The sequence below is a fragment of the Geospiza fortis genome, unplaced genomic scaffold (assembly GCF_000277835.1).
Source record: "Geospiza fortis unplaced genomic scaffold, GeoFor_1.0 scaffold55, whole genome shotgun sequence".
Classification (NCBI taxonomy): domain Eukaryota; kingdom Metazoa; phylum Chordata; class Aves; order Passeriformes; family Thraupidae; genus Geospiza; species Geospiza fortis.
The window spans coordinates 2,328,335-2,354,694 of NW_005054308.1; the positions used below are offsets into that span (position 1 = coordinate 2,328,335).

General features: G+C 40.2%; 1 protein-coding gene across 2 annotated transcripts in view; it reads right to left on the reverse strand.

The window, feature by feature from the left end:
* Nucleotides 1–26,360, reverse strand: part of FSTL4 (follistatin like 4) — a 204,073-nt gene that overhangs the window by 11,151 nt on the left and 166,562 nt on the right. Inside the window, exons 7-11 of one of the 2 annotated variants that reach the window (XM_005418681.3) lie at nt 16,295–16,415; nt 9,922–10,083; nt 8,764–8,898; nt 7,212–7,238; nt 1,994–2,112 (exon numbers count right to left, since the gene is read on the reverse strand). In XM_005418681.3, coding sequence (XP_005418738.1) covers nt 1,994–2,112; nt 7,212–7,238; nt 8,764–8,898; nt 9,922–10,083; nt 16,295–16,415 — 564 coding nt within the window. The remainder of the gene's footprint in view (nt 1–1,993; nt 2,113–7,211; nt 7,239–8,763; nt 8,899–9,921; nt 10,084–16,294; nt 16,416–26,360) is intronic. The other variant, XM_005418682.3, reaches the window with a different exon arrangement.

Here is a 26,360-nt window from a genome sequence, read left to right on the forward strand (position 1 = left end):
AACAAAAAAAAAAGTCAGCATTGTGTCTGTACTGGAGGAACAGAACAGAACAGAACAGAACAGAACAGAACAGAATAGAATAGAATAGAGTAGAATAGAATAGAATATCCTGAGTTGGAAGGGACCTACACCATGTGCAACAATTATGGACAGAAAGCTGTCACCTCTAAGCAGCACAGCTCTGCTGGCTGAGTGTCTTGGTGGAGATCATGAGTAAGGGCTGAAGATAAAAGACTCAATTACTTGGCAGCATTTTCCTTTCTGTTTCTCCAGCTAGGCTGAGAATCTATGCTAAAAGCCAGAAGATAACACAAAAGCCCAGACTTGGGCTTCCAGGAGCCATTCACATAGTCAGACACCTGCCAGCCTTCACAGTGCCCTCCTCATCCTCAGCCCTCACAACACAGCATCCACCCAAGCCAAGGGGAGCAGGGAAAAGTTACCAGTCTTTCTGCTACAGGGCTCAGCTGCAGCTGCTCCACCTGCTTTTGGGCCCTCTATGAGCAAATGAAGCAACCTTTTTTGTAGATCCACTCCTAAAGTTGGGCTGGTGACACTGTCTGTGTAGCAAGCACCCAAGATAGTAAAAGGGAAAAGGGAGGAAAAAATGTCAGTTATCCCCAGACCAAGGGAAGGGTCCTTGGAGATCTGTAGGAATCCCTCAGAGGTGTCTCTGAAGAGCAGCCAAGTGATGTTAAAAATCCCTCTCATGCACACCAACGTGCTGACATTATTTCCTTGAGTGCCTTCTGTGTTTTGTTCTTTTCAATCTGTTTCTCCAGGACCAGTTCTTCATTAATTACAGTTCTTTAGAAAAGAAACATTGGATTTCTGTCTTAGTAAAGCTTAGGTATGGCTTAATAGCATTAAGTCCATGGTAAGGACTAGCCTTGGGGGGAGCATCAATCTGGACTTCTTCCAAGGTATATTAAAATCTAGTGGAAAAAACCCCAGTATCAACCACAAATTTATTGAGATTTTAAAAATACTTCCTACACACTCATAAGACACAGAGCTTGACCCAACCTGCAGGGCTCATGACAGCAATTCTAGCCTTAGATTCCTCCCAAAACTAAAATCAAGGCTGAGCCCTTTCTTTCAGAAGAGTCACATTCTTTAGCCACATTTTCAACTTCCCCTTTTAAAAATTAGAAACTAAGGAAAGGAGTGACTAAAAAAGCATTTCTGAATGTATTTCAGCACCTGTGTTTTTTTTTAAGAACTGACAGTTTCATGAGGATATGCCTGCTGTATGTTCCTGTGCAGGAGTACATAACAGGTCACTGAGAACACTGACCTCACAGAGCCTCCAGGCACGTGTTATCCCACTGGCCATGTTGAGCTCCACTGCCTACAAGCCAGTACTTGACATTTCTGACACCTGAAAAAATTTTACGTGTAATTCCTAAAGCAAGGGCTAGGTAAATTCAGCGCAGACAGGAAAGTGCCAACAGCAAACACAGACAGTGCAGTCTCTCTCTCAGTGCAGAAGATGCAGAGGATCTCCATGGCACAACCATTTTCTGGGCATTCTTATTTGCCTCCCTGCTGCAGTTTAACATAGCAAAGCATTTCCAAAGAGCAGAAAGTGGCCCAAAGTAACTCACTTTGCCTATGGAGCCATCAGTAAAAGGAGCACCAGTGAATGATGTGCACATCTCTCTGCTGTTGACTTTTGTATCTTCCCTAAAGCCCAGTTACAAATTTGGGACATGGATAAGTAAATGGATCAAAAGGACAAATGAAAATCTTTGCTTTTGTGATAACTGGCCAAATTCTCTGCAGCGTGTCAGTAAATCCTCCATGTCAGCCTCAGAACTTACGTGGATCCCCTGATTTTCAAGAGAAGATGCTACACCTCAGGGATGCTGCATGAAGCCCACCAAGCTCCAGCACCCCTGTGGCAAACAGGTCCTTTAGCAATAACAACCTTTGAAGAGATTAAGAGAAAGTTTCCCAGCTGTCAGCTGTAGCTGCTGGGTTCAGGACTTACATAACTTGTGAAAATCCTCTCTTCAGGCCTGATGTGTCTCCGGATTTCACATTCATTTGGCTGAAGGACTGTGATCCCATCATCAGAAAAGACATAGAACATATTCCCAACACTCAGGCCTTAAAGGGGGATAAAGAAGAAGGAGTTGGATTTTTTTTTTGCATGAATCCATAGCGGTTAGGACTTTTTTAAAGAACTTGTCTTCCTTTCCCGACAAACAAAATCTGCCTTACATAAAAGTTGTTCATTTGGATGCAGTTGGAGCATTCACAAATCAAATTTCATGTCACAACAAGGGCTTCAAGGAGTGAAGAGGTACAAACATGTTCAAAAATGCATTGCCTTGGTGGCGGTGGTTGTACCCAAATAATTATGGCTGGGTCTTGTAAATAGGTACCAAAACAGGATTTGATCCCAAGAAGCCTCTCTGTTGTACTGCTACCCCCCTCAGATTATGAATTTGGTTTTTTCCTATGATTTCATTAAAAACAGCTTGGCAATAATTTGAGAACCGAAAGACAAGCTTTAGTAAAAATTAAAGTGAAGGTCATCCTGTTACAGGCAACTTGACCACTGGTAACTGTGATGTTAAATGGAAGTGTTTAGCATCTGTACCATGAATGAAAATATATAATTTATTTTCTTAAAATATCTGAAAGAACTAACTACAGCCACCAAAATAAATACATTTTTGAAATCTTGAAAACTGTAACTCACAAATGTGGAGTAGTTCAGCATTGCATTAGCACTCATTTATCCAACCAGGGCATTCCAGGAGATTTGGAAAGCTGGCTGATTGTCATTGCTTTGCCATTAGGAGATTGTGTTTTATCGCCTATTTCATGCTACAGGGAATTGCAGTGACAAGATCTTTAAGAAATGGTCAGGATCCTTTCAAACCCTCTAGTCTCAAAGATCCAATAATTCCATTTTTTCACACCACCACCAGTAAGTGTTTGCAATGACCACTGTCACCCCTAGCAGTGTTGATAGTGCACTTTATCTGCCAACAATATGGTGATGATACAATTTGTATCTTCTAATTTATTCCATTTTTCCCATGGAGAAATAAAGCCCCCATTGCATGGCTCTGAACAGTGTTCAGTGCTAAAAAATCCCTTTGCTGGTCCTGTGGTGGCGGCTCTAAGTACTTCTCACAGAGACAGTGTTTCTCACATTTCTTAACTGTCTGCAGGATTGAGATCTAAATCATCACAGGAAATTTGACAGTAAAAATAGGGATAATTTGGACAAATGCATTTTTGGAAAATGTTGTAAACCATATTGTATTTAGTAAGGCTAGAAGGATTTTTTTGTTGCTAAGCCCCCTTCTTTTGATGCCAAATGAGTAGCTCTAGAGAACAATGTGTCAGCATGTGGTGTTTGCTGTACTGACATGGTTCAAGTTGAATCTCTGAACCATAGCACAGAAATCCCCCAGTTAGGGCATCAGGTGGGTACCAGAGCTGTGATCCTCAAATGTGATTGCACAGGGCTGGATCATGCATGTAGGAAAAAAACTCCATTGTGAGTTATTTCGTGGACTAAGAGTTATTTTTCCCCAAGTATATTGGTAATACAATTCATTCAGGCACTTTGGACCAAAAGCTGCACTCCCAGCATCCACACAACTCCCACCTGCTTTAGTGGGATTTGATGAACACTCAGAGGGCAGAATTTGACCCTGGCCTGGAATGAGTGCCGACATTTCATGGGTAAAGGATTTTAATCCTCAGAAGTGAAAACAGGCAGGCAATCAATTAGGACTACTGTGAAGATGCTTATAATTATTTTCATGCACAAGAGTAGCGTGATTTTGTCTGATGATCCCATTACAATGAGGGTGTATTTAAGAAGACCTTAATTACCACAAAAATACTTTGATTAAAAATTTTACCCCAATAGGTTTAGAGTCAGAGACTTGGCAAGTTCTACTACTTATTTTACAGTAAAATGAGTCCAAGTTTTCGTGCAGACTGATTAAAATATACTACAAATTTCCGAGAGCATCCAGTTACTCTCTTTTAAAAAAGTTTGTCAGTTAAAATTAAACCACGTTTTTTCCCCTAGAGATTGGTCTTCATACTGATATTCAGGCCAAGCAGGATTTTACTAGACAAACTAGGTGTTTTATTGTGACTTATGAAACATTTGCAAAATCTTGGTTGGGTGCATCCTAAACAATCTCTCATGGACATCAGTAGAACAGACTCAATTTTTTGTTATACTGATGCAACTCCTTGGTGCAGGGACTTGGGAATTATTTCATTACAGAGGTGGGCAATGAAGTATTTTGTGTTTTTTATAGTAGCGAGGCAGGGACTAAATTGGGAACTTGGGGACTAATGAGGAGTTTTGAAAACTTTTTTCCTTTTGAATTGAGGACGTTTCAGGTTAGATGACACAACTAGTTCAAAACCTAAAGGCATTATGAAAGGCAAAATACTTCACCTATATAGCAAAATATCCCTAATATAAAAAACCAAAACCATTAAGAATGGGGAGGGCTTTCTAAACATAACAGTTCTTATTTGATCCATTCCAGATGAAGCTGGGTCTAACAAAAAAACATTGGGAGAACACCTGATGTCAACAAGAGCTTATTTGAGAAATACAGTGTCTCCATCAGTGTACATTTATACATCCCTCCTTTGAGATCAAAGGGCAAATTTCTCACCATGGAATACTCTCCTCTGATCTTATACTTAAATAGTTTTTCTCAACTTAATTTAAATACTTGGAAATATTTTAGAACTTACATTTGGTAATGAAAAGGCTTTCAGCTTTTTAAGTGCATACACTCACATAACTGCTGATTGGCTGCTGGCACAAAATGCCCCTTTTCTCCAGGTATTAAGTAAGCAATGCTCACTACAGAAATGAACACTGTCATGAAAAAAAATCTCTGCTTTACATTTGGGCTACTCATGGTTTTCTCTGGACAAAATTAAAAATTATTTGTACATTGAGTAAATACTGCATGTGCTTCCAGCCCCAGGTTTAACTGGCTGGTTGCCCTATATGCACTAATTTCTTAAGGCATTGCTTGTGCATGATCTGAAAGGTTTTGAGAACAAATTGACAGACTGACTTTTAAAATGACCAAATACTTGTTTTAAAAGTTTGACTTGCAGCAAAAGTTTGTTGTATACCATATTTTGTTTAGGCATTTTCCCAAGTTTTTAATTACTCCAGACCTTGTGGGGATGAGGTTGTGATCATTTTAAAGGAGCTCAAATCTACCAATGCGTTTGTTAATATTGTTACTTGTACATAGTAAGGAATTGAAAGGATATATTAAAATGTAAAACCAAAAATACCATTCCTGTCTTCCAGCTTCTCTGTGCCAAGATTTCACATGCTGAAGTATATTCTAGAATGAACGTGCCCATCACATACTACAGAACAACACAAGCAGGGTAATAAACCTGCTTCACAGATACTGAATTGTTTAGGACCATCAATAGCAGATCTGCTTTACTGGCCATGTTTTGCCTCAACACTGCTCATACTTTCATTTAAAATATGCAAGGTTGATAAGCAGTAAGTCCATCTATTTAATAAAATTATAAGACTTTCTGCAATGAACTTCTCAGCTGTTCTTTAAATATTCCTCTACTTCTACATCTGGTAGGATTATCCAGCTGCTTTCTTTTAAAAGGAGCGTAAGGGACACTGTGTATAAACAGCCATGGAGCATCGTGCAGGTGATGCTGGACTGATGAGATGCATTAGAGATTTCATTTCCAAGCAGAAGGGAAATAGCAATTCTTAGTGCCCATAATGCCATTTACAGGAACTTCAGCAGTGACGATTCCTCTCAGCCCTGCACCAGGAACCTGCTGGTGGGGTGTTCAGAAAGAAGTGCTGGGGAGCTCTCCTAGGTGACTGAGCCACTTCCCTGACCTCCAGCGAGTTGCATTTGCCTTGGGTTGGAAGGGACTCTAGAAATAAACCAGTGTATTTGCTCCATGTGTCTGTGGCCAATGGTGGCACTGACAGTGTGCACCAGGCGTTTGTCACCACGCCCTGGCACCCTCCTTCTGCCCCAAAATCCTTTGTGCCAAGCCCAAGCTACCCAGAACCTTCCAGCTGAGCCTGGAAAGCCAGCTATTGTTTTGGAGGCACTACTGACAAAGGGGCTTTGCACCCTCCAAAAGCAGAGTGAGCCTGAAGCCCTTCTTGGAGGAGCAGCGTGAGGGAGTTTGGGGGTTTGCAGGGGGCAGGGGGACATGGCTGAGAGCAGTTTGTCACTGCACAGCAACCCTTCCCACACAGCTTGAGGGACACCAAGGTCTCAGCTGCCTCATAAGCAGCTGGCAGATGTGAGAAAACTGGTTTACATCTGCACTTGAACCTCAGAACCTTCCTCCAGGGAGTGGGTGTCCTGCTCACAGCCCTCCAGGAGCCCAAGGTCACAGGGTCAGATGGACAACCTTTGTGAGAGCCCCCGGGCTGCTGCATGATGCTTCTTACTGGATATTTTGGAAATTATGACAGCACGTATGGATGTACACAATAAGATAATTTTAAGGGCCTCCATGACATCTTTGAGTCAATTAGCTGCTCATGATGGGTTTTTGTTTTACTTTGGCTTCCAAGATACACAGTTGTTGACTATGTGAAGGGCACACTGTAAGTTTGATCAAACTAGAGCTCTTAACTGCCAATTAAAACAAGGAGAAAGTGGGCAACCCTACATTGATTCAAAGGATAGAGGGAAGAAAACCTGTTGTGGTTTGGATTTTTGTTTTGCCTAACAGTCAAGAACACAATTTCTGTTGCTCACCTAGAAAACATCAATACATGCTATTGAAAAGGAAGAGCTTGAATTGCCTGCTTAAAAATGCAGTATATTGAATTTATGCCTTACTTGTTCAATTATGCTAATTTGAGAGCACTTCTGACACTTGTGTGATTGCTAATGCAGCTTGAAAATCTCAGGCTACTCACATTTCTGGCAGTATATATAAAATTCATATTTTTATATATTTTATGGTCATTTTTATTTCATAGTGGGAAAATGCAAGAAGTGATAGGTACAAGAGTGACATCTCTTATTTGAATAATTTAGGTTTTAAAAGTCTGGTCTGTACTTAATCTGGTGACTGTGAAAGTTGATAGGGTTAGTGGTAAGTCAGTGGAGAATGGCCCATCATGGAATTATTAAAGCAGACAAGCACATTATCACTACAACAAAAGAACTTTACTGCAGTACCTTCCTCTCGCCACAGTATGTTTGCAACTGCAGCATCAGAATATTGGGAAAGCCAGAAAATAATCAGGAAAAGAAAAAAAAACAACAAAACAATGTCAAAACTTTCATTGTATCAAGTAACTGAATAAATACTCATGTTTACATGAACTGTTTAATTGGTGAAAATTTTGTAACATTCATTCAAATAAAATACCAAGAAAGACAGAGAGTTCTAAACACATTTGCTCCTTCTAGAGACAATTAAGAAACTTTGACATGGGAAAAATCCTTTCTGAAATGAAGGCAGCTGTGCAAAGATCAATGACCTACTAAAGAGGAGCTGTTACCTTCAAATGCAGCTGCAGGTGTGGTACAGCCTGTGGTTTTCTGTGCAGGTTCCATGAGGAAACATAACATGGAATTATAGAACCATTAAGGTTGGAAAAAACCTCTAAGATCATCGAGTCCAACCATTAACCCAGCACTGCCAGGTCCACCAGCATCTTTCAGAAGAAGCCTGAGACTGGCAGCTACAGCAGCTACAGCAGCTACACCCTTGGCTGCTTTTCCCTTGGAACTTCATGCAACTGCATTCTTTCAGGATTCACATAAGCTTTGAAAGTACACCTGCATTTGAATTTCTGTTCCAGATACGTCCAATTATTTCTCAACATACTGTAATTTCCCTTGCTCAAGTATTCAAGGGAAAATGACCAATATTAACAAGAGTACATAAATCTAGCTAATGAGGAATAGGATATCTTTTCCAAAGATCTTCCTTGAAAGCCCATATTTATGGGCAACTTTGTTTCAATTCTTGTTCTATATTAGCAGCCAGAAAAGCAGTAAAAATCCCATTTGCACCTAGACTTTTAGTATCACCATAAACTCAGGTAATCTCCCAGGCATTCAAGAAAGCAGAACTGGAAAAGATCAGGCCTCTTGGAGCTTTTCTACTGGGACAACTGATCATCTCCTTCAGCAATTCTATTTTGGGGTCAGTGTGGTCAAGATAACACTGCTGCACTCCTATGGGAGATGGGGGAAGATTAGCTGGGAGGGTATTTGTCTTTGAGGTGGAAGATAATTTCACGCTGAGGGAAACCTATTTTGCCAGTCAGTGATGTAAAATCAGGTAAAATAATTTAATCACGACATTTTTCAGATATCTAAATATTCAAGAATTTTGACTGGTAACTGGCTTCAAAGAAGCCTTATACAGAAATGAATGAGATTTATAGAATGTGACAAAATATTACATCTTGGGTTTTCTGATATCTGAAACTCTTGCCAATTTGTTACTCCAATAAAGCTTATTACCCATCACACATCCAGTATACTTCTGGGACACGAAAGAGACCATCTTCCTGGACAAGATTTTACCTTCTCTGCATGATTCCTACCCCAAAAAGTGTCCAATCCTCTGATCAAAGGGCATTCAGAACTGTCATTACCTTGTGTAAGATCCAACTTACTGCATGCAATAGCCGGAACTAAATTACACTAAATTAAATTAAATGTATACCATTCCAACACTATTTAAAGAAAGAAATGCATGGAAAATTGAGCTTACGGGTCTTTCTTGCTGAGTCTTCAATGAAAAGGGAAGAAATGTCCTCGTCCACTCCCACCTCATTTTTGGCAATGCAGGTGTAGGCACCAGTGTCTTCATAGCGAACACTGCTGATGTGGAGTTCACTTCCATTTGCTGTAAGAGAGACACTCATAAACAGTGCCCCTCACTGCTGCTAATTGCTGTCCCTGCCTTAATTGTCCTCCATCACCACAGCCACCCAGTGAAGGCTCAACAGGGTGGTTCCACCCCACCGTGTCTCCCCCTATTTAACTAGAGGTTTGTGGGGATTCTCATGGGAGCTGATGTCTTGCCTCCTCCCATCAGCACATACATGCTCCACACCAGAAAAGAACAAAGAACAATATCAAATCAAACTATAAATTACCTTTCATTTATTTCTTCTTTTTGTTAGAAAAGTGCTTTGGCTTTAGTGAAGAAAAATTAATTTCAGTTTTGCAAACTGTTTTTCATCAGATCACAAAAAAACTTTGGTTTAAAGGGATCTCTCTATAGTTCCTCCTATCATTTTGCTTCCTGCAGTGAGACCAATGGCTAAAACCTGTGGAACACGTTGAGACATTGTATGTGTCATGCAGCAATATCAGTGCTACCAACACAGGCTAAAGGGCACAATCTACCAAAGCCAGACTGGGGCCTGCATTGAGGATGGGGTTAATATTTTTACACAGAAAATTGCAAATTAATGTTCTTGCTTATTGCTATGCCTGTTGCACCCTCATTTGAATGGGGACCTAGAGGAGTTAAAAGCCCAATTCCTTCAGCAGGGCTGAGTGGGAGAATGACTCAGCTGACTTGCATCCAGTGTGGTCTTAGACGTGAACAAATAATTGAATGAATTTCTCTTCAAATAATTTAATGCACTTCTTTTCTCCTGTGCTGTACACAAGAAGCAAGGCAATGAAAAAACAGGCAGGCTGTCTTTGAACAGAATGCAATTACCACTTACATCAATCAATAGTGTATTTCCCAAGAAATTCACAGGAGAAAGAGATAAAAAGAAAGAACAGGGGTTTTATAACACGATTTCCTACAACTGTGGCTTAGCAAAGTACAAGAACTTCTGGTTTAAAGTGCAAAATAATCCTCCTTAATCCCTGCCTACAATACTTTAATTAATCAAAATTCTGTTCTTACCGAGGAGCGATAGCTGTTTGGATAGTTTTGGCATGATATCAATGCCGTTCTTCAGCCAGGTAATTCGGGGATTAGGGATGCCTTCGGCGTGACATTTCAGGCTGGCTGACACGCCCGGCTCCTGCGCCTGCGTCTCGGGGTACACGCGGATCACCGGAGGCACTGCGGGGAGCAAGGAAGGGGGGACTTGAGGAATTGGGGAATTGGGGACCTGGGGACTTGAGGAATTGGGGACTTGAGGAGTTATGGAATTAGGGACTTAAGGAATTGGGGACTTGAGGAATTAGGGAATTAGGGACTTGAGGAATTGGGGACTTGAGGAATTGGGGACTTGAGACCGCACCGGAGCTGCAGAGCCACTGCTGTCCTGCAGTGCCACGAGGGGCTCTGAGCTGAGAATCAGAGAACAAAGCTTGGTCTGGCTGTCAGTGCAAGCTACAAGAACGATTTTTCTACAGCTTGACTTTGGGGGCAGAAAATAGAAAAGAATGCTTTTCCAAGCACTGGCATATGAGAGAAGCTGAGGATGCCCCATCCCTGGAAGTTTCAACGCCAGGCTGGATGGGGCTTGGAGCAACGTGGTCTAGTGGAAGGTGTCCCTGGCCATGGCAGGGGGTTGGATTGAAATTATTGAGATGGTGTCTAAGATTCCTTCCATCCCAAACCAGTCTGTCATCCTATGATTCTATAACAGAAAAGAGTAAACTAATATACCAATGCCAGGGAGCAACCTTGCGATCCAATTCTGTATTTAGACTTTCACTGAGTGACTAACTGAATTTAACAGTTGGATTAAAACCTAACGTGGGTACTCACATATTTAAAAATGAAAGTATAAACTTCAGATCTTCAGTGAATCTAGGAGGGAATTTGAATTCTTGCCTATGAAAAATAACTTAATCTTCAGTATTTAATTATCCATCAGGAAGTGGACTGTGTATTCACTACTTCTTATTCTGAACAAATAAAGTGTTTATCAATTACTTCTTTTCACTGAGAGGTTTTTAAAACATGACTTACCTTGTTCACAAAGGCACTCCTGAGCTATTTAATATACTCCACTGGCAGAACTACTAATTATATTAAGATTTCAGAGATGTTCATTGATTTTCAATCATCTTTCCTTCACTGCTCAAACCAACATGGCTTAATACCACCCATTAACTATTTCTTAACAATTTACTGACTCACTTAAAAAAAAAAAATCGCAATATTGCAGCATCAGTGAAAGATACCAGTGAGACTCTTTCATCTTGAGGGAAAAATAACAGGAAATGTGAGGATGTCTCATACCGTGGCTGATGGTATCTCTGTTTCACAATGAAGCAGTCAACTTTTCTATCAGATTGGGAGATTTTGGGATTAATGATGTAGCTGCTGAAAGCTGTACAGTTTTGTAAAATCATGGCCAGAGTCCAATGTGGATCTGGCCAGCCTGAATGGGATGCTACTAGTAACATTTTTTGAATGAAATGATTGAGTAACTGAGGTCCATTGAAGGCCAACATGATTTATTTAGACTCACAGCTGAAGGACAGTGTGCCTTCTACAAATGCAGAGGAAAAAGATTTACAATATTCAGGAGGGTCTGATTCTCAAATCCTATAATCAGCTGACTTGGCTGAGATCTCACATGGCCAAAGGCACCAGAGAAATTTCACTCCAAGCCAAGTGTCTTCTCACCTGCCAGCTCTCAGAGACACAGCCCACCCCAGTCATCACCTATTTAATGCTCTCAAAACCACTGTGGGCTGTTATTTCCTTAATAGTGTTTGCTTTAGGCTTTCCTGCTCATCTGGGCAGCTGTGTCAGCACTTCCCAGGCTGGCCACAGCCATCAGCTCCCCAGAATCAGGGCAATACAAGCAGACTGTACTTTCATTTCTCACATTTTTGCCTCACAGCTTGATAGTCTGCACATGAATAACCCACCTATTTTACCTGGAGGGCTGCAAACACAACAGATTTATATTGCCAAAGGTAGCTCACAGGTCCTAGACACCGAATCAATGCTCTGCATGAAAATTAAGTTAAAATTATAGCAAGGTATCTTTTCAAGAGTGATTAATAAGGAAACTGTTTATTTTCACCTACAAAGAGTATGTGCTTCACCTCCATTTCTGCTCTCTTTTCCTTTTCCTTCTATTTTTAAACTTTTTATTTCTTCTCCCTTGTCTTACATAATTCACTGCACAGGTAAATTATTTCATGCAAATGCCTTGTGATAACAGCAAACTGCAGAATATATTTTTATTGTCCTTGCTACAAATTAATACATTCCAAGTAAGCACATTAAACTTGCAAAGATTTCAGTTCCAGACTTCGGGATATATGGATTACCTTTTGCTTTTTCCCTTGGTGAATATATATCATTGCTAACCATTACTGTGTCTGCAGCCAAGGGCAATATAAAAATGCCATTATCTTAAGCAAAGTAGGAAGAAAGAGGCATTGAAACAAGCATGAGATTGGGTAGATTGCCTACCACTGCATACTGAGCAGCACCTCACTGGTGAGCAGACCAATTCATTACTACAAAACAGCTCAGGTGATAAAGCACACGATGAGCACAGATGGTGGCACCAAGGCCCAAAGACATCCATTGCTGCTGTAGGAGCTCTATACTCCAGGGTGTAGCAATAATTAACAGATTAATCATTTACTCGAGATGTTTTACATTTATGATTTGAAAGGAGCTTGCAGCATTTTACGTTTTCTCCTGAAAAGCCACATTAATGAAACATCTATGTTTACAACATCTCCCTTACTGGAAAATTTGTCCTATTGGACCCTTATAATTGGGCTGAGGATCAAATGGCTTTTTTTAAACTATTTTCAAGGAATACAATATTCTGATTTATGCTGATGTTTTCCTAAGCGCAAGGACCAAGGAAAATGATGCCCTACACCTAGAAAATCTCCTACACTCAGTAAATCTCTTGATTTACCAAGAGACTTACCAATTTTCATAGTTGATTATTATTTTATGAGATTCTTTATCCTCCGGACCTCTTTTTTTTCTTTTAAAACTGCTAAATTGCTTCCTCCTGACAGTTAGTGTATACTGCAGACATTTCCCAAGCAATACTCATACATGGGAGAGAACAAAATTTTCCTGCTGTTCTTGGCTCCTCCTGATCAAAGATACCAGCACACAAGACGAACTTTTCATTGTTAAAATGTTTAAACATTGCCTTTCAGCAATTTCTTTTCCTCCAATGATGTTAAGGGCAAGCTGCACAAATACACTGACTTAAATTTCACCAGTAACTGTGAATCCTGAGATTGATGAGCTCAACCAAACCTCTCCCACCAAACAGGCTGAATTTCACATGTGCTTCATGCTTCATGCCCAGATGTGAGCCAGCAGCTTGGGGTATTCACCTGGTGACCTTCACATTTTCTGCCTAAGAGGATTCTCATCTCTGCTTGTCAAAATAAGCATCTGGATCCACCCATGTTATTTGGGATATCCTGAACCATCTGACACAAAGGAAACACTGCATAGCATTCAGCAGTTGAGCAGTAGTAGAGCACCAAATCTCAGAACCATTTAATGTCAAAATTGGGCTGCAAACTTTCTATTTAAGCTTTTATTTCCTTATTTTCTATATTACCTAATCAACATAAGAATCTAGCTTAATGTTAAAAAGAGGCAAAAAAAAAAAAGCTAAAGAGCATCTAATATGTTGGATAAAAGCAGAGGAAGAAAGTACACATAACTAATATCAGAATCTTTTGTAAGCTCATTGATGTGTCTTAGTGGGAACAGTAAGACAGGGCCCAGGTGGTATGGAAAAGGACCAAAGGATGCTGGAAGAATTACTGCAGCTTTGAAAACACTGAATTAACTGAAAAACAGTCTAAAAATTGGAACCTGCCTGTAGAGACACAGCAGGCTTGGGAAGGGTGGGGGATAAACCCTTTTACTTCTAGTTGGATCTTCTTTCTCTATTCTCTCCCAACAGACAAACTTGGGAGGTGTGAAAAGAAAAATTCTGATAATTTTAATAAAATAAAAAGCCCCCATGTTTTTGCTGTTGAAAGTAGATCAGTGCCTCCCTAGAGGAGACAGGCAAGCAGATACACCCGAGTTCTGGCTGATTTGCTTCTGTCACATTCTCTTACCATTTTAGTCCAACACAAGAAAGCAACAAAAACCCTTCCATGCTGAAGATGGAGTTTTTAGTTTGATACAGACAGACAGAGACAAGCCCCAGTGCTGAACAGAGCCCATCAACTACACTTAGATTCTCAGCATCTTCACTCAATTCAGCTTGGCTCAGTTTCTTCCCTCTACTCCTGTCAAGAAAAATTCCTCAATTTGTCCTTTAAGTTACTAAAACTGAGGTTTCCCTGTGAAAGGCTCTGCCTTGGGAACCCTCCAATGCATTTGAAGGCAAACAATGTTCTCCTGCCATCAGGGCTGTCACCCCTGCATCAGCTGCTGGAGGAAACTGTGACACAGGCAGAACAGGAGGGAATATACTGATGTGGGCAGCCACATCAAGAATTGCAAAAACCCAGCTTTGCAAAGCCTAATGGCTCACAAGGGAATATCAGATGCTGTGAGACAAAGATTTCTAGACCCTGCAGTGTTTTCTAGCAAGCCTGAGTTGATACCAGAATGCAAGGCTTTTTATTCTGTATTTAGTGACTATATAGCATATTAAAAAGCCCACATAGATAGTGTTTTTTGTATAACAGCATTCTTCTTTTGGTAAGAAAGACCCCATGCAGCTATGGTATGAAACTTCCACTTAAAAAGAAAATGTGATCTTTCAAGAACAAGTTAAATCTAAGTGGCAAGTGTGAGTATGGAACAGATCACCCCCTCCCCACACTCCATCCAGCTTTCCTCTCATTCTGGCTTAAGTTTCAAAGCCTTTGGGCCTTCTATTCTCAGTGCTGATAAAGTCTACATTGTTGTCTGCCAACTAAACTCCATTCAGGCCTCATAATACATCACATAATAGACATCGGATTAAGTTGTTAGCTGGCTTTTCTTTCAACTGCCATTCATCAAACAAACAGCACTTTGAGGAAGGAAACCTATTTTCTCAGCTGCAGCACACACGACTTGGTTATCCACATTGCTGAGATTTACAGTTTACTTTCTCAAAAAGATGGCAAGTTATTATGTAGAGACATTAAGTCAGTTTTCATTCAGATCAACCAGATACTTTGTGCTCTCCTCCAGGTACTTGTGTGGTGGGGGGAGCACTTACACACATCCAGAAGACTTGAGCTGAAGTCAAAACAAAACCTCAAAACAAAACCAACACGGCTCTTCTTAAGATGCTTAAGTATCTCTCTTTATTGTTTCTCCTCTCACTGCTGACCTGTGTGCCACCTCTGTGTCACCTCTGTGACTTGCTCTTAGCAGCTGAAAGCTCTCCTTTGTGCAGGTCAACACACATCTAGAGAAAGGAACAAATACTAGTTTTCCTTATAATACATATACCCTCTAATAAAGTTACTGAATTTTCATTAAAAATAAATGCTTTCATGCCAGAGTACATCCCATAGTGTACATCCCATTTCATACCAGAATGTACCCACAGTTAGTAATGGGTGCCCCTGTTCTGGTGACACTGCTGGGCATCATCAGCACATGTGAAAAAGGGTTGGAAGCTGGAAAATGCTGTTGCTGCTGGGGATGGTGGACACTCTGTGGGCTGGTCCCTTGATGAAATGCTGACTTAATCTAATGTAATTTTAAACTAAATCCAACTGAGTGAGTTTGAGGTCAGGAGATAGATAGTGAGAACCTGAATATCAGTTCCACCAGGCACAAATGTAGTCCAGGGGATGGAGGTGCACGAGAATGCTGGAATTGTGTGATTCTCTCACCTGTAAAATGATTTGCCCTCATTTTGCAATCCAGTGAGCCAGTGTAAACAGCCCTCAGCAAACCAAGCTCAGTACAAGCAGGTAATAACCTGGATATACAGCTGGAGGTTAGCTGCTTTTGGAAACACTGCTGTATTTATTTAAATATCCTGGGCTATTTCATGCAACAGAAATGATTTTCTGGAAGAAGAAATTATTGAGGCAACGCTTCTGTTGACAAAAGTAGTAATTACTTAAGAGATGCTTGGAAACGCTGCTCTTAACTCTCTGGAAATGTCACTGACAGCTTGTTTAACAATGAAGATACCTCCTGAAGCCCAGGTAATTATACACATCTCCCCTTGACACTTTTATTTTTGACTGCCTGTGTGACAGTGAGAGTGAGCAAACCCCAAGCTGCATCTGCTCTCGTGCACAGATAATCTGGGCTGTGGCTTTACACATCTCTGTGTGAATGAGGTTAACACACAACTTTTCTCAGGGAATGTTTTCATGGAATGTCACATATGCCATTTACTAACCATTCACCTGAAGGATGTGGGTCTGATACAGCTCCTCATAGCCGTAGGCATGACAGGTGTAATTGCCCATATGAATTGTTGTTACCTTGGTGATGTAGAGGGAATCATCTTCTCCAAAATCCTGAATGGAACAAAAGACAGGAAAGGTGCCTTATTATTCAGTAACAATATTTTAAGCACTACATGAATGGATACTACCTGTTCAGAGGTTTTGATAGCAATGCAGCCTGGGGACACAGCTTGAATTTTGAACAGTAGGCTATAAAGTTCATAAATCAACACACAGGGAGAAAATGAGCAGCTATTTAAGAGTAAGGTAAAGTGACTCATCTGAGAATATGAACTTTTGTGCTTTGTTGCTAACAAGGTGCTTTTTGCACATAAAAAAGATGGTCATTTCCAGCTGTTTAATTTATGGGGGAATTTAATATCTACCTGTTAACCTCAGATGCATAAAATGCTAACATTTGGGTGGGTTAAGATTTCCTTTATCTGTGCTGGTTCTTAGAAAATGCACTGCAGCCTTGAGACCTGATGAAAAAGAACTGAAGCTCTTTTTTACTTATCTCAGATAACATCCTAGGCAGGAGACAAGGAAGAAGACAAAAAGCCTTTTCTCAAACATACCTGTTTAGTTCTGTAACTGCTTAACAAGTATCTTTCTTCCTCCCCTTCATCTTTTTAGACATGCTCTTGCATTGTTTCAATTTTTGCTTACAGACGGGAAGGATCTGAGTTATTTGACACATTTTTGGCACTTGATTATGCTGTACAAGCACCCTGCTTAGGAATTGATTTAAATTCATTTTTTATTTATTAATTTCAATGTTTATTTACTGGATTATAGCTAAGAGAATCACAGCACTGATGGCTAAATGAAGCAGCTTCTCTTGTTACTCCACCAACCTTCAGACTCTCTTCAGCTTCAGAGTGTTTGTGTTTCTAGGCAAACTGAGGAGGATACATTTTGAAACAGCTCATGTGCTGAAAGATTTTTCTGTAATCATCCTCAGGTGTGAAGTATGTCAAATTGAACTCTTTGAGTAATTTAACTACAATATTATGGGAAAATTCAACTTTCAGTCAGGGGGGCACAAACCCAGTACAACAGGGTGAATGCTGCAGAGTGGTTCTGCTTATGAAAACACAAGGACTTGTTTTCAAAGCTCCAAAGTGCAGCTGGAAGGCAGCCTGCAGCCCAGTGTGTGCAGCGGGGAGGTGACAGCTCACTGCCTCCTCTGCACGGCAGAACCCACCAGGGGGGCAGATTAAACGGGAACATCACTTTGATCTGCTGGCTCGGAGTCCAGAACTTGGGTCCTCATTTCTTTGTGCTGGAGGAAGGGAATCCACACACACAAGTTCTGATGCTGCTCCTTCCCTGCTGCACCCATGGCAGCTCCAGCACTGTAAGGAACCATCCACACCCCTCTGCTGCTGCCAAGCCCTGCCCAGGACTCAGAGATCACAGGCTGGAGCTGTTTGATCAGCATATGGGCTGATTTCTAAACCCAAACCTTCTGGGGCTCCTTACATCTCACATTTCCTGCCTGTTCAGGGTACATGTGCTTTGCCGTTTGAACCTTCCTTTCCAGACACCACACTTTGAACAGTTTTTGAAGGAAGCTGTGATTCTGCAGCAGACGTGCAATGCCAGCTGGCACCCTCCAAGAGAAGTACAAAACAGCCCATCTCCTGCAGTATGGATTGATCTGGCACTACTTCTGTCAGCTCAGGAACCTTCTCCAAAACCCTCTGTCTGGCATTAAGAAGCATATTCATGCCTCACCTCTCAGTGGCAGGCCAGCACTGGCAGAGGGGAGAGAATTTAGAGAGCTTGCTTAAGTTTTTAGACATGTTTTAAGGCAGGTTGAAAGTGAGCACTGAGAAATAAAGAATTTACTGGTAGGACACAACCCTTCCCAAAGCACAAACTTTCACCTGAGAGGGCACAGACACGCCCACAATCATAACCTGGTTCTGCTGGCTGTGCTGCTCCCATGGGCAAATGTATGAACAATTACAAAGAATCAGAGTAAATCCACAGATTATCTGATTTCCATTATCTATATCATTATCAAATCCATTATCTATAATCAAAAGCACCTAAGATATTATTGTCACCTTGGTGTCAGGCATCTATGCTATGGGATAAGCTGGTTAAGTTTTCCAATACATTATTACAAATATCTACTCAAAAATCCCCATTTCAAGCATTTGCCTGTTTTGTGGTCAGTTAGATCTTTCCTGATGGAAAGCAAAGATGCATGAGTAACTGCTAATGGAAAAGACACCAACCCTGTTCAAATATTTGCATGAGATACAGAAAATTATTGCACTGGAGGGGACTTAATAACAGTTTTTGTAAGTTAAAAGAAACTAAAATTAAGTTTAGATTAATAAAAGCAGGATGGCTACTTTAATAGAATAATTTAGTCCAAGGGAGTTGTGGAAAAACAGGACAATATAATCTTCTCTATTTAAGTACATTACTTCCTTTAAAATATCACAGAAAAATATTCTGAATGCTTGGTTTGTGCTCTCTAATTGTCTTTTTAAGGATGATCTGTTTTTTCCAACACATACAAATGTATTAATATAAGCAAAAAACCCTTGCACAATTGAACAGGAGCAACAATATTGTATTATTAACTTCCTTTCCAAAAGTGTTTTTCTTGAAAAGTGGGGCTTATACTGGTAAAAGCACAGTTTGTGACTTTTAAAATCTATTTTCTGACTTCTAGTGTTTGACGAAAGTTATCAAAGATGACTTAGGTCAGCACCATATCACCATGTCAGGCATAGAAGGGAATTATCAACCCTGTATTAGAACCTGCACGCACAAAAAATTCATATGTAACTACACAATTGTTAAGAATTGAAAGTGTTTAGGAGTGGGAAGGAGAAAATGATTGTGGCATTAAATGTTTAACACTGAACTTTTTGTTGCTGCAAAAAGTAGACTGAATTCTCTAACAAATTAATGACTTTCTGTGTGTTTATTGCAGCTCACGGTTTTCTCCAGTGTTTCCCTGTGGATATAGTTAGTACATTAGGATTGCACTGTTACATTTTATATCTATGGATGCATTCTTATGCACAAGCACTTTCTTTGTGTTTCATAGGGGTGTTTTTGGAAGTGCTGTAAAAACCCAAGCCCTGGAGCATTAAGAAATGATGAGTCTTTGATTCCTTAATAGCCTCTAACTTCCCATCCTGCAGTCAGGAGTGCTGTGCTGCAGTTGGAAGCTGTGAGACGTATTTGGGATGTGTCCCACATGCCCCTCCATGCTGCAGGGCCCCTGGGAGCTCTGAGGAGCTGCTCACAGGCCCCTGCCCTGTGCTAACAGGGTGTGAGTGAGCACTGACAGCTGCTGAGCTGCTGCTCTGCTGTGCCTGGCATGTGGATGGGGTGGCCAGAGGGAACCGGAATAATTCACCACGGGAAAAAGCAGAGGAAATAATTTCACATATTTTGACTCAGTTCAAATGGCTTTTGCTTGTTAAGCCAGTTCTCCAAGTCACCACAAGCCTGAAAGCAGACAGAGCAGAACAAAAACATCTATAAAACTGATGCAACATAATTCTTCTCTCCCCAAATCTATCCCAGCTTCAAAACAGTATTTCAGGGCTGTCAGGGAGGCTCAGCAAGGGCTGCACACCCCAGGGAGCTGTTACTGCCCTACTTGACCCCAGTAATGCCCCACAGTGAATTGAAAAGACATTTAAATGTATGATCCCATGAAGAAAAACAGGCAATCAGTAGAAAGGCAAAACCAGCAAGTTCTGAGATATATTTTGGTTTTCCTCATTTACCTGGAAGGTGAATTATCATGGAATCATGGAAAGGTTTTGGTTGGAAGGGACCTGTAAGATCATACGGTCCAACCTCCCCTGCCACCTTTCACCAGACCAGGTTGCTCCAAGCCCCATCCAACCTGGCCTTGAACACTTCCTGGGATGGGGTGTCTCTGGAATGGATGTGGGTGCTCAGGGATGGGGCATCTCACCATTTTCTTGTGAAGAGGAAGAAAGAGAAGTGATGAAACTGGAGGGAGTACCCATCTAACCCCACAGAATCATAAGCCCTGCATCAAAGCAGCCAGATAAGGGCAGGGTCACCTCTACCTTACGAATTTCATTATAAAGTAGTTTTTTGAATAAAAATAATTCAGAAAGTTATGCTTATAATTTCTCATAATTGATAAAGGCAACTAGTGGCAGCTGATAAATTGACTTCTCTAGCAGTTCGTATCACTTTTTTTCTCCCTTTTTCAAATAAATGTTCTCTGTCCTTCATTTGCTCCTTTCATGTCTTGCATTTACCATTCAACCAAATGATTGATTAAATGACCTCAGAATATGTTTTAACTTTTCAAGATTTAAAAAATGCATCACCCTGCATTTTACATTGATAACAGCTTGGTAATCTATAAAATATTAAAAAAAAAAAGTTGCTCTAAAAAAATAACAAAGCAGATCCTAGAAAATGGATATATACCTTTTTTTTTGGTACAGTATTTCCTTTCCTTTCCATCACTACTGATTACCCAAGGCATTGGTCTTTCCAAACACAAGATTTTTCATATTTATTTATCCCATTCCCATTCTAATGCATTCCCTGGTCATGCACTCTGCTGCAGTTCAGGGACACCGTGCTCAGAGATGTGTAAAACATTGCATATTACTTGTAAATCTTGTTCACATTCTGTCTCAAGTGAATTCCAGCCTGTGATTGTAACAGCACAAATCTCCTGCTCTGACACCCAGGAAGGAGCTGGCAGAGAGGAGCCACATTAACCCTGGATGCTGAGCTGGCTGTGATGCCATAGGGTGAAGGGCACTGCCCCCCACCTTCTGCCTGTTTCAGATTTTCATGAAGCTTTCTAACATGCCTTAGGGTTGTTCCAATATTTTAAATCCTTTAAATTTTTGTCAAAGTTTCTTGGTTTTCAGAAAGTTCGAAGAGGAATGAGCACAGATGCTTATTATTTTTTAGTTAGCTTCCAGTTTCTTGAGAAAAAAAACTCAAACGACTTCAAACCATAAACAGGAAGAAGAAACAGGTAAGTCAATCCCACTGACATGAAGGCAGAGATTCCCCACATCCCCCCAGCTCTCAGGGAGGGCACACTGGCACCAGCCACCCCCCAGTATGGCACTATGGGTGGCACACTCCCCTGCTCAAGCCATTTACACCCACAGAGTGATTGAAATCCATCCAAGTCAGATATTGAATGCTCCTAATAAATACTGGGCAGGAGGGAAGCCCTAAAGACAGTCAACACCCTCTCACCGTGATGGTTTAAAGTGTTCATAGCAGAAATAATGGCAGAGGGAATGAAGTTCCCTGAGTGGTTCCTCTCTCAGGAGATTTGCTTTCCAAATACTATTATTACCCCTACTACTACTAACAATAATTAACTTCATTTTTAACCCCTTCCATTCCAGGCCTTTCCCAAGCCCAAGGAAGCTGGAGACCTCAATGTGGTTTCAGTGCCTACTGACACAACCAGTCCTGGCAAAGAGGGCTTGGTGGTGTCACCAATTTTCCACTAGAACCCCAGAATGGTTTGGGTTGGAAGGGACCTTGAAGCTCATCTTGCCCAACCCCTGCCATGGGCAGGGACACCTTCCACTAGACCAGGCTGCTCCAAGTCCCATCCAACCTGGCCCTGAACACTTCCAGATGAAGAAAAACACCATCCTGATCTCACAGTCATCAGCAAAGCAACCTGTATTAACTAGTTCACACTAAAAAAGCTTGCCTGATCCTCAGTGTCCTAGAAATCTCTCTCTGATAATGTTTACAGGATTTTAAAACAAAATGTACCCAAGCATTTAATGAGATTATTATTATGCAAAATCTACAACAATGGCTATCACTTTGGAAATGATTTCTCCTTGCTAATGAAATGCCTCTGATCTTTTTTACAATAGATTTATGAGTGATTCATATAAAAATAATAAAAACTAAATTAATCATGGGTCCTTAAATCACTTTCTTTGATGCTTTTAATAATTCATTTCTAGAGACAAGCTGAAAACTTATGCTTCATTAATATTATTTGTTCTTGGTTTTACACATCACTTTAGTCATTTACATGGAGAGAAATTCAGCCTTAAGCAAATGCTAGAATACTGTTGCAAACACAGCCTGATGGGGCATTAATTTATCTTTTCCTGTTTTTCTGCTCAAAGAATTTAACATAACATGCTGCTGAGTCAAATTTTTTTTTTTGCCTTGAAAATGCGGACATGAACTTCCTAGACAGTTGTGTAATTATAATATAACAAAAAAATGGGTGAGTTTTACATCCTGAGAAAGTCCGAGTAAACATGACAAGGAAAATGAATAGTAGGTACATTCCTCTAAAAATGCAAGTGGATACAATTTCTGTAATCTTCATTATGCCAAAATGTGAGACTATATATTCAGAATATACTGTCAGTAGTAATTTTGCACTTAACCTCTATTTTAGAGCCTGTAAATGCATTAAGAAGCTATAAGCAATTTCATAAACTTTGATTTGAAAGAGAAAAAAACTTGGTTGTAAATATCTAAATTTTTGTAACTTGCTTCCATCCCTGCATTACTGCAGTATCTAGGATGGCCCAGGGTTTGATCATTTTAATGGCCCAAATTCTATTAGAAGGGAATTAATGGGGTTATTCACACATGAGCTTTTTATTATTTAACAGTGAATCTACATTAAAAGCATCAACAGGAACACATTGTCTTCATACAGACTCTTTTAATGAGAAAATTAATCCCAGTGACTTGCACTTTAAAGACTGGCTGTTTGCTTTGGGTTTCAAATATTATACATGGAAAAGGGACATTTTCATGAGCATGCATGAAATGTGACTCAGGCAGGCACAGCTCTTGTAAGGGCCATGAGACGCACATGGAGGTGATTTCCCAGGGGATGGGGAAGTCCAGCAGCCAAGGCTGTGGTCTGGAGCTCTGTCCTTGTCCCTGGGTGGGATGTTTGGAGAGAGCAAGGCTGTGCCATCCTACCTGACATCAGCAGAAATTAAAAACTCTGTATTTACACAACTTATACTGTGTAAATATAAATATATAAATTCTATTTTTGAACGAATGACCCAACGCCAGTGTGAGTTAGAGTGTACAGATTAAAATGAAATGAGTAATGAAAGACACTAATGAGTTTAGGCTATAGCTACCTGCACTACACTTGGTAAATCACCAAATTCTTATCTACCTCTTCACCATATTTGTTTTCTTATGGTAACCTTCTCTTTCACCATGCTTCTGAAGGAGCAACTTATATTTATAAATTATATCAATTTACACATGTTTCTCTGGAGATAATGTCAAATCATGTGAAACAATACCCTATAAATACTATATGCATTTGACTCTATGAGGAGTTTATTTTATTTTCAAATTGAGGAATGCTTTCATAATCACATACTTGAGAAAACGTATCACTTGTTCCTAGGAGGCAAAAGTATATTATTTTGAATGATGACACATTTTAACCACTTCACTTTTGTAGTCAGAAATCAATTTATAGCTATAACAAATTTATCAGTTTCAGCTACATTATAGTTATTTTCTGCATGAGAAAAGTTGATGTGACTTTATTAAAGTGGAACTGCAAAGGGACTTCTAATGGATAAATAATATGGATGGGTAATTTATGGAGAAATAATATTTTTATGGTAAAAGCAATCTTAAATGTTTGCAAGAGAAACTGTTTAATTACATGTACCATTAGGATGGCTCTTTTGCAATAGCTATGTGACAACTCATTAACAGAGCTCCCATAGACAGGACATGACAAATTATTACTAGTTGCTTATGAAAGCTTCTGATTAAGAGAGCAATGAAAAATTATAAATATTTTGTTGCCAATCAAGATATCACATAAAAGTGATTTAACTAATGCAGTCAAACAATGAGGCTTTATAGTAAATTTAAATCTTTCAGTTCTGTGCAAATTTAGGCTTATCTAGGTTTTTGATGACTGTCTTAGTCCCTCCCAGTATTACCCTGGAACACAGGTCACCTTCTCAGATCACATTTGACATGAATCTGGAGAGAATAAAGCAACAAAGGACACTTCAGCAAAGCCTCTCCTCTGATGCTGTCACACCTGGTTGGTAGGATTCTGTTTTTTTCAGACTTGAGCTTCTAATTTCATTTGATTTCTTGAATTAGCATTTAGAAGAGAAAGAGTTTAATTGAAATACAATACCAGGACTTTTCCAAGTGTGTGACTATCCTGTAGGTCTGTATGTGATTAGCAACGTGCCAAGAGCAGGGAGGATTTTCTTGAAGTTAAAAAGGTACAATTAATCTCCTGTTGCACTTCCAATTAGCCAAATTGCCAACCTTATTGTGAAAAGCAGAAATGCAATTGAGTTTCTGCTTGAGGCGTACTAAAGGAAAACTGGAGTAATTTAATTAACTACCTTCAAGTACATTAAGAAGCACACTGCCTTTACTTTCTGCTGTCAGTGCCTTTAAATAGATTATTGTTTAATGTGAGTTTGTGTACCCACGTAAGGCTGAAGCTTTGAACTGTCTGCTGCCACGCCCTGACCTGAGCTGTTTGGTGTTTAGGAAAAGACCAGGATGAAGAGAGGGATGGAGCACCTCTGCTATAAGGGAAGGCTGAGAGAATTGGGATTCTTCAGCCTGCAAAACAGAAGGGTTAAGGGTGACCTAATTGTGTCCTTCCAGTACCTGAAGGGAACTTACAAGAAAGGTGGAGAGGGACTTTTAAACAAGGGCATGTAGTGACAGGAGAATGGGGAATGGATTAAAGGAGAGTAGGATTAGATTAGATATTAGGAAAAAACCCTACCTGTGAGGGTGGTGAGGCATGACACACGTTCCCCATAAAAGCTGCAGATACCCCATTCCTGGAAGTGTCCAAGGCCAGGCTGCATGGAGATTTTGCAGCTTGGTCTAGAGGAAAGTGTTGCTGCTCATGGCAAGGGGGATTGGAACTAGATAAGTTTTAAAGTCCCTTCTAACCCAAATCATTCTGTGGTTCTATGATAAATAAAAGGTAGCATTCAGCAGCTTTTATTTATCATAAAGGACCACCCCCTGCTGCCACCAATTGCTTCAGACATGCAGGTGCTCATCCTCAGTAGCCAGAGAGTGGACATGCCTGAGCTCAAGCATCCTACATAACACCCACTGTGGAAGAGGGAAAATAAAAAATGGCCAAATTGTGCCTCCTCAAGCAATCAGACCAGAATACAGACAGCAGTGTATATACAGAACATAAAATATTTACAGAGTGTAATTAAAGATGAAAAAGTTGTGGAGGTGTTCATTAGACTAGAAAGGTTGATGTTCACTAGTAGCAGGTGTTAGATGACAACGTGATAGAGGTCATAAACTGATATGTGACACATTAAAATTGAGGCACAAATCTTGTTTTTTCTCCTTGTAACAATCTCAGAATGGTCTTCTGGTATAGTTTCTCAGTGATATACTAGTTGAAACAGATCAAAAAGTGATGTTTTTTTGCTGTATTACACTCCATGGGAGTGTTGAATCATTCAGGAACCAGTCAGCTCATGTGCAAGGACATAACTCTGCCTCTTAACATAGAATCAACAATGAGAAACAGAATTCCTTATAAGCAAACCAGAAATCCACTTGGGCCGGTGCTGAATTATGTGAGGAACTGGCATTCCAGTCTGAAAATGCATTCAATATTCTGTTTAAAACAGTAGGAGCTGCAAATGAACCTCAGAGCCAAGTGCCATCATTCCTTCAATAATGTGTTTCTACTCAGGTTCTTGAACTGACATTTTGTGTCCAGTTCACGCAGGAACTTTAATTCTTTAAGATGTCATCATAACCAAAATTTCATAAATGTAAACTAAATACATGAAATTTTCATTATTTTTGGCCAACAAATCCTAAGACCACTCTTTAGCCTTCAGAGGCTCTGCTGCATTTCCATGTCAAGCTCAAAGCAGTAACAAGAAATACAAAGAATTTAAAAAGATACTTGCTGTGATGAAAATAAAAAGATGTTTAGATGGCTTTAATTACTAAGTTTGTGCACAC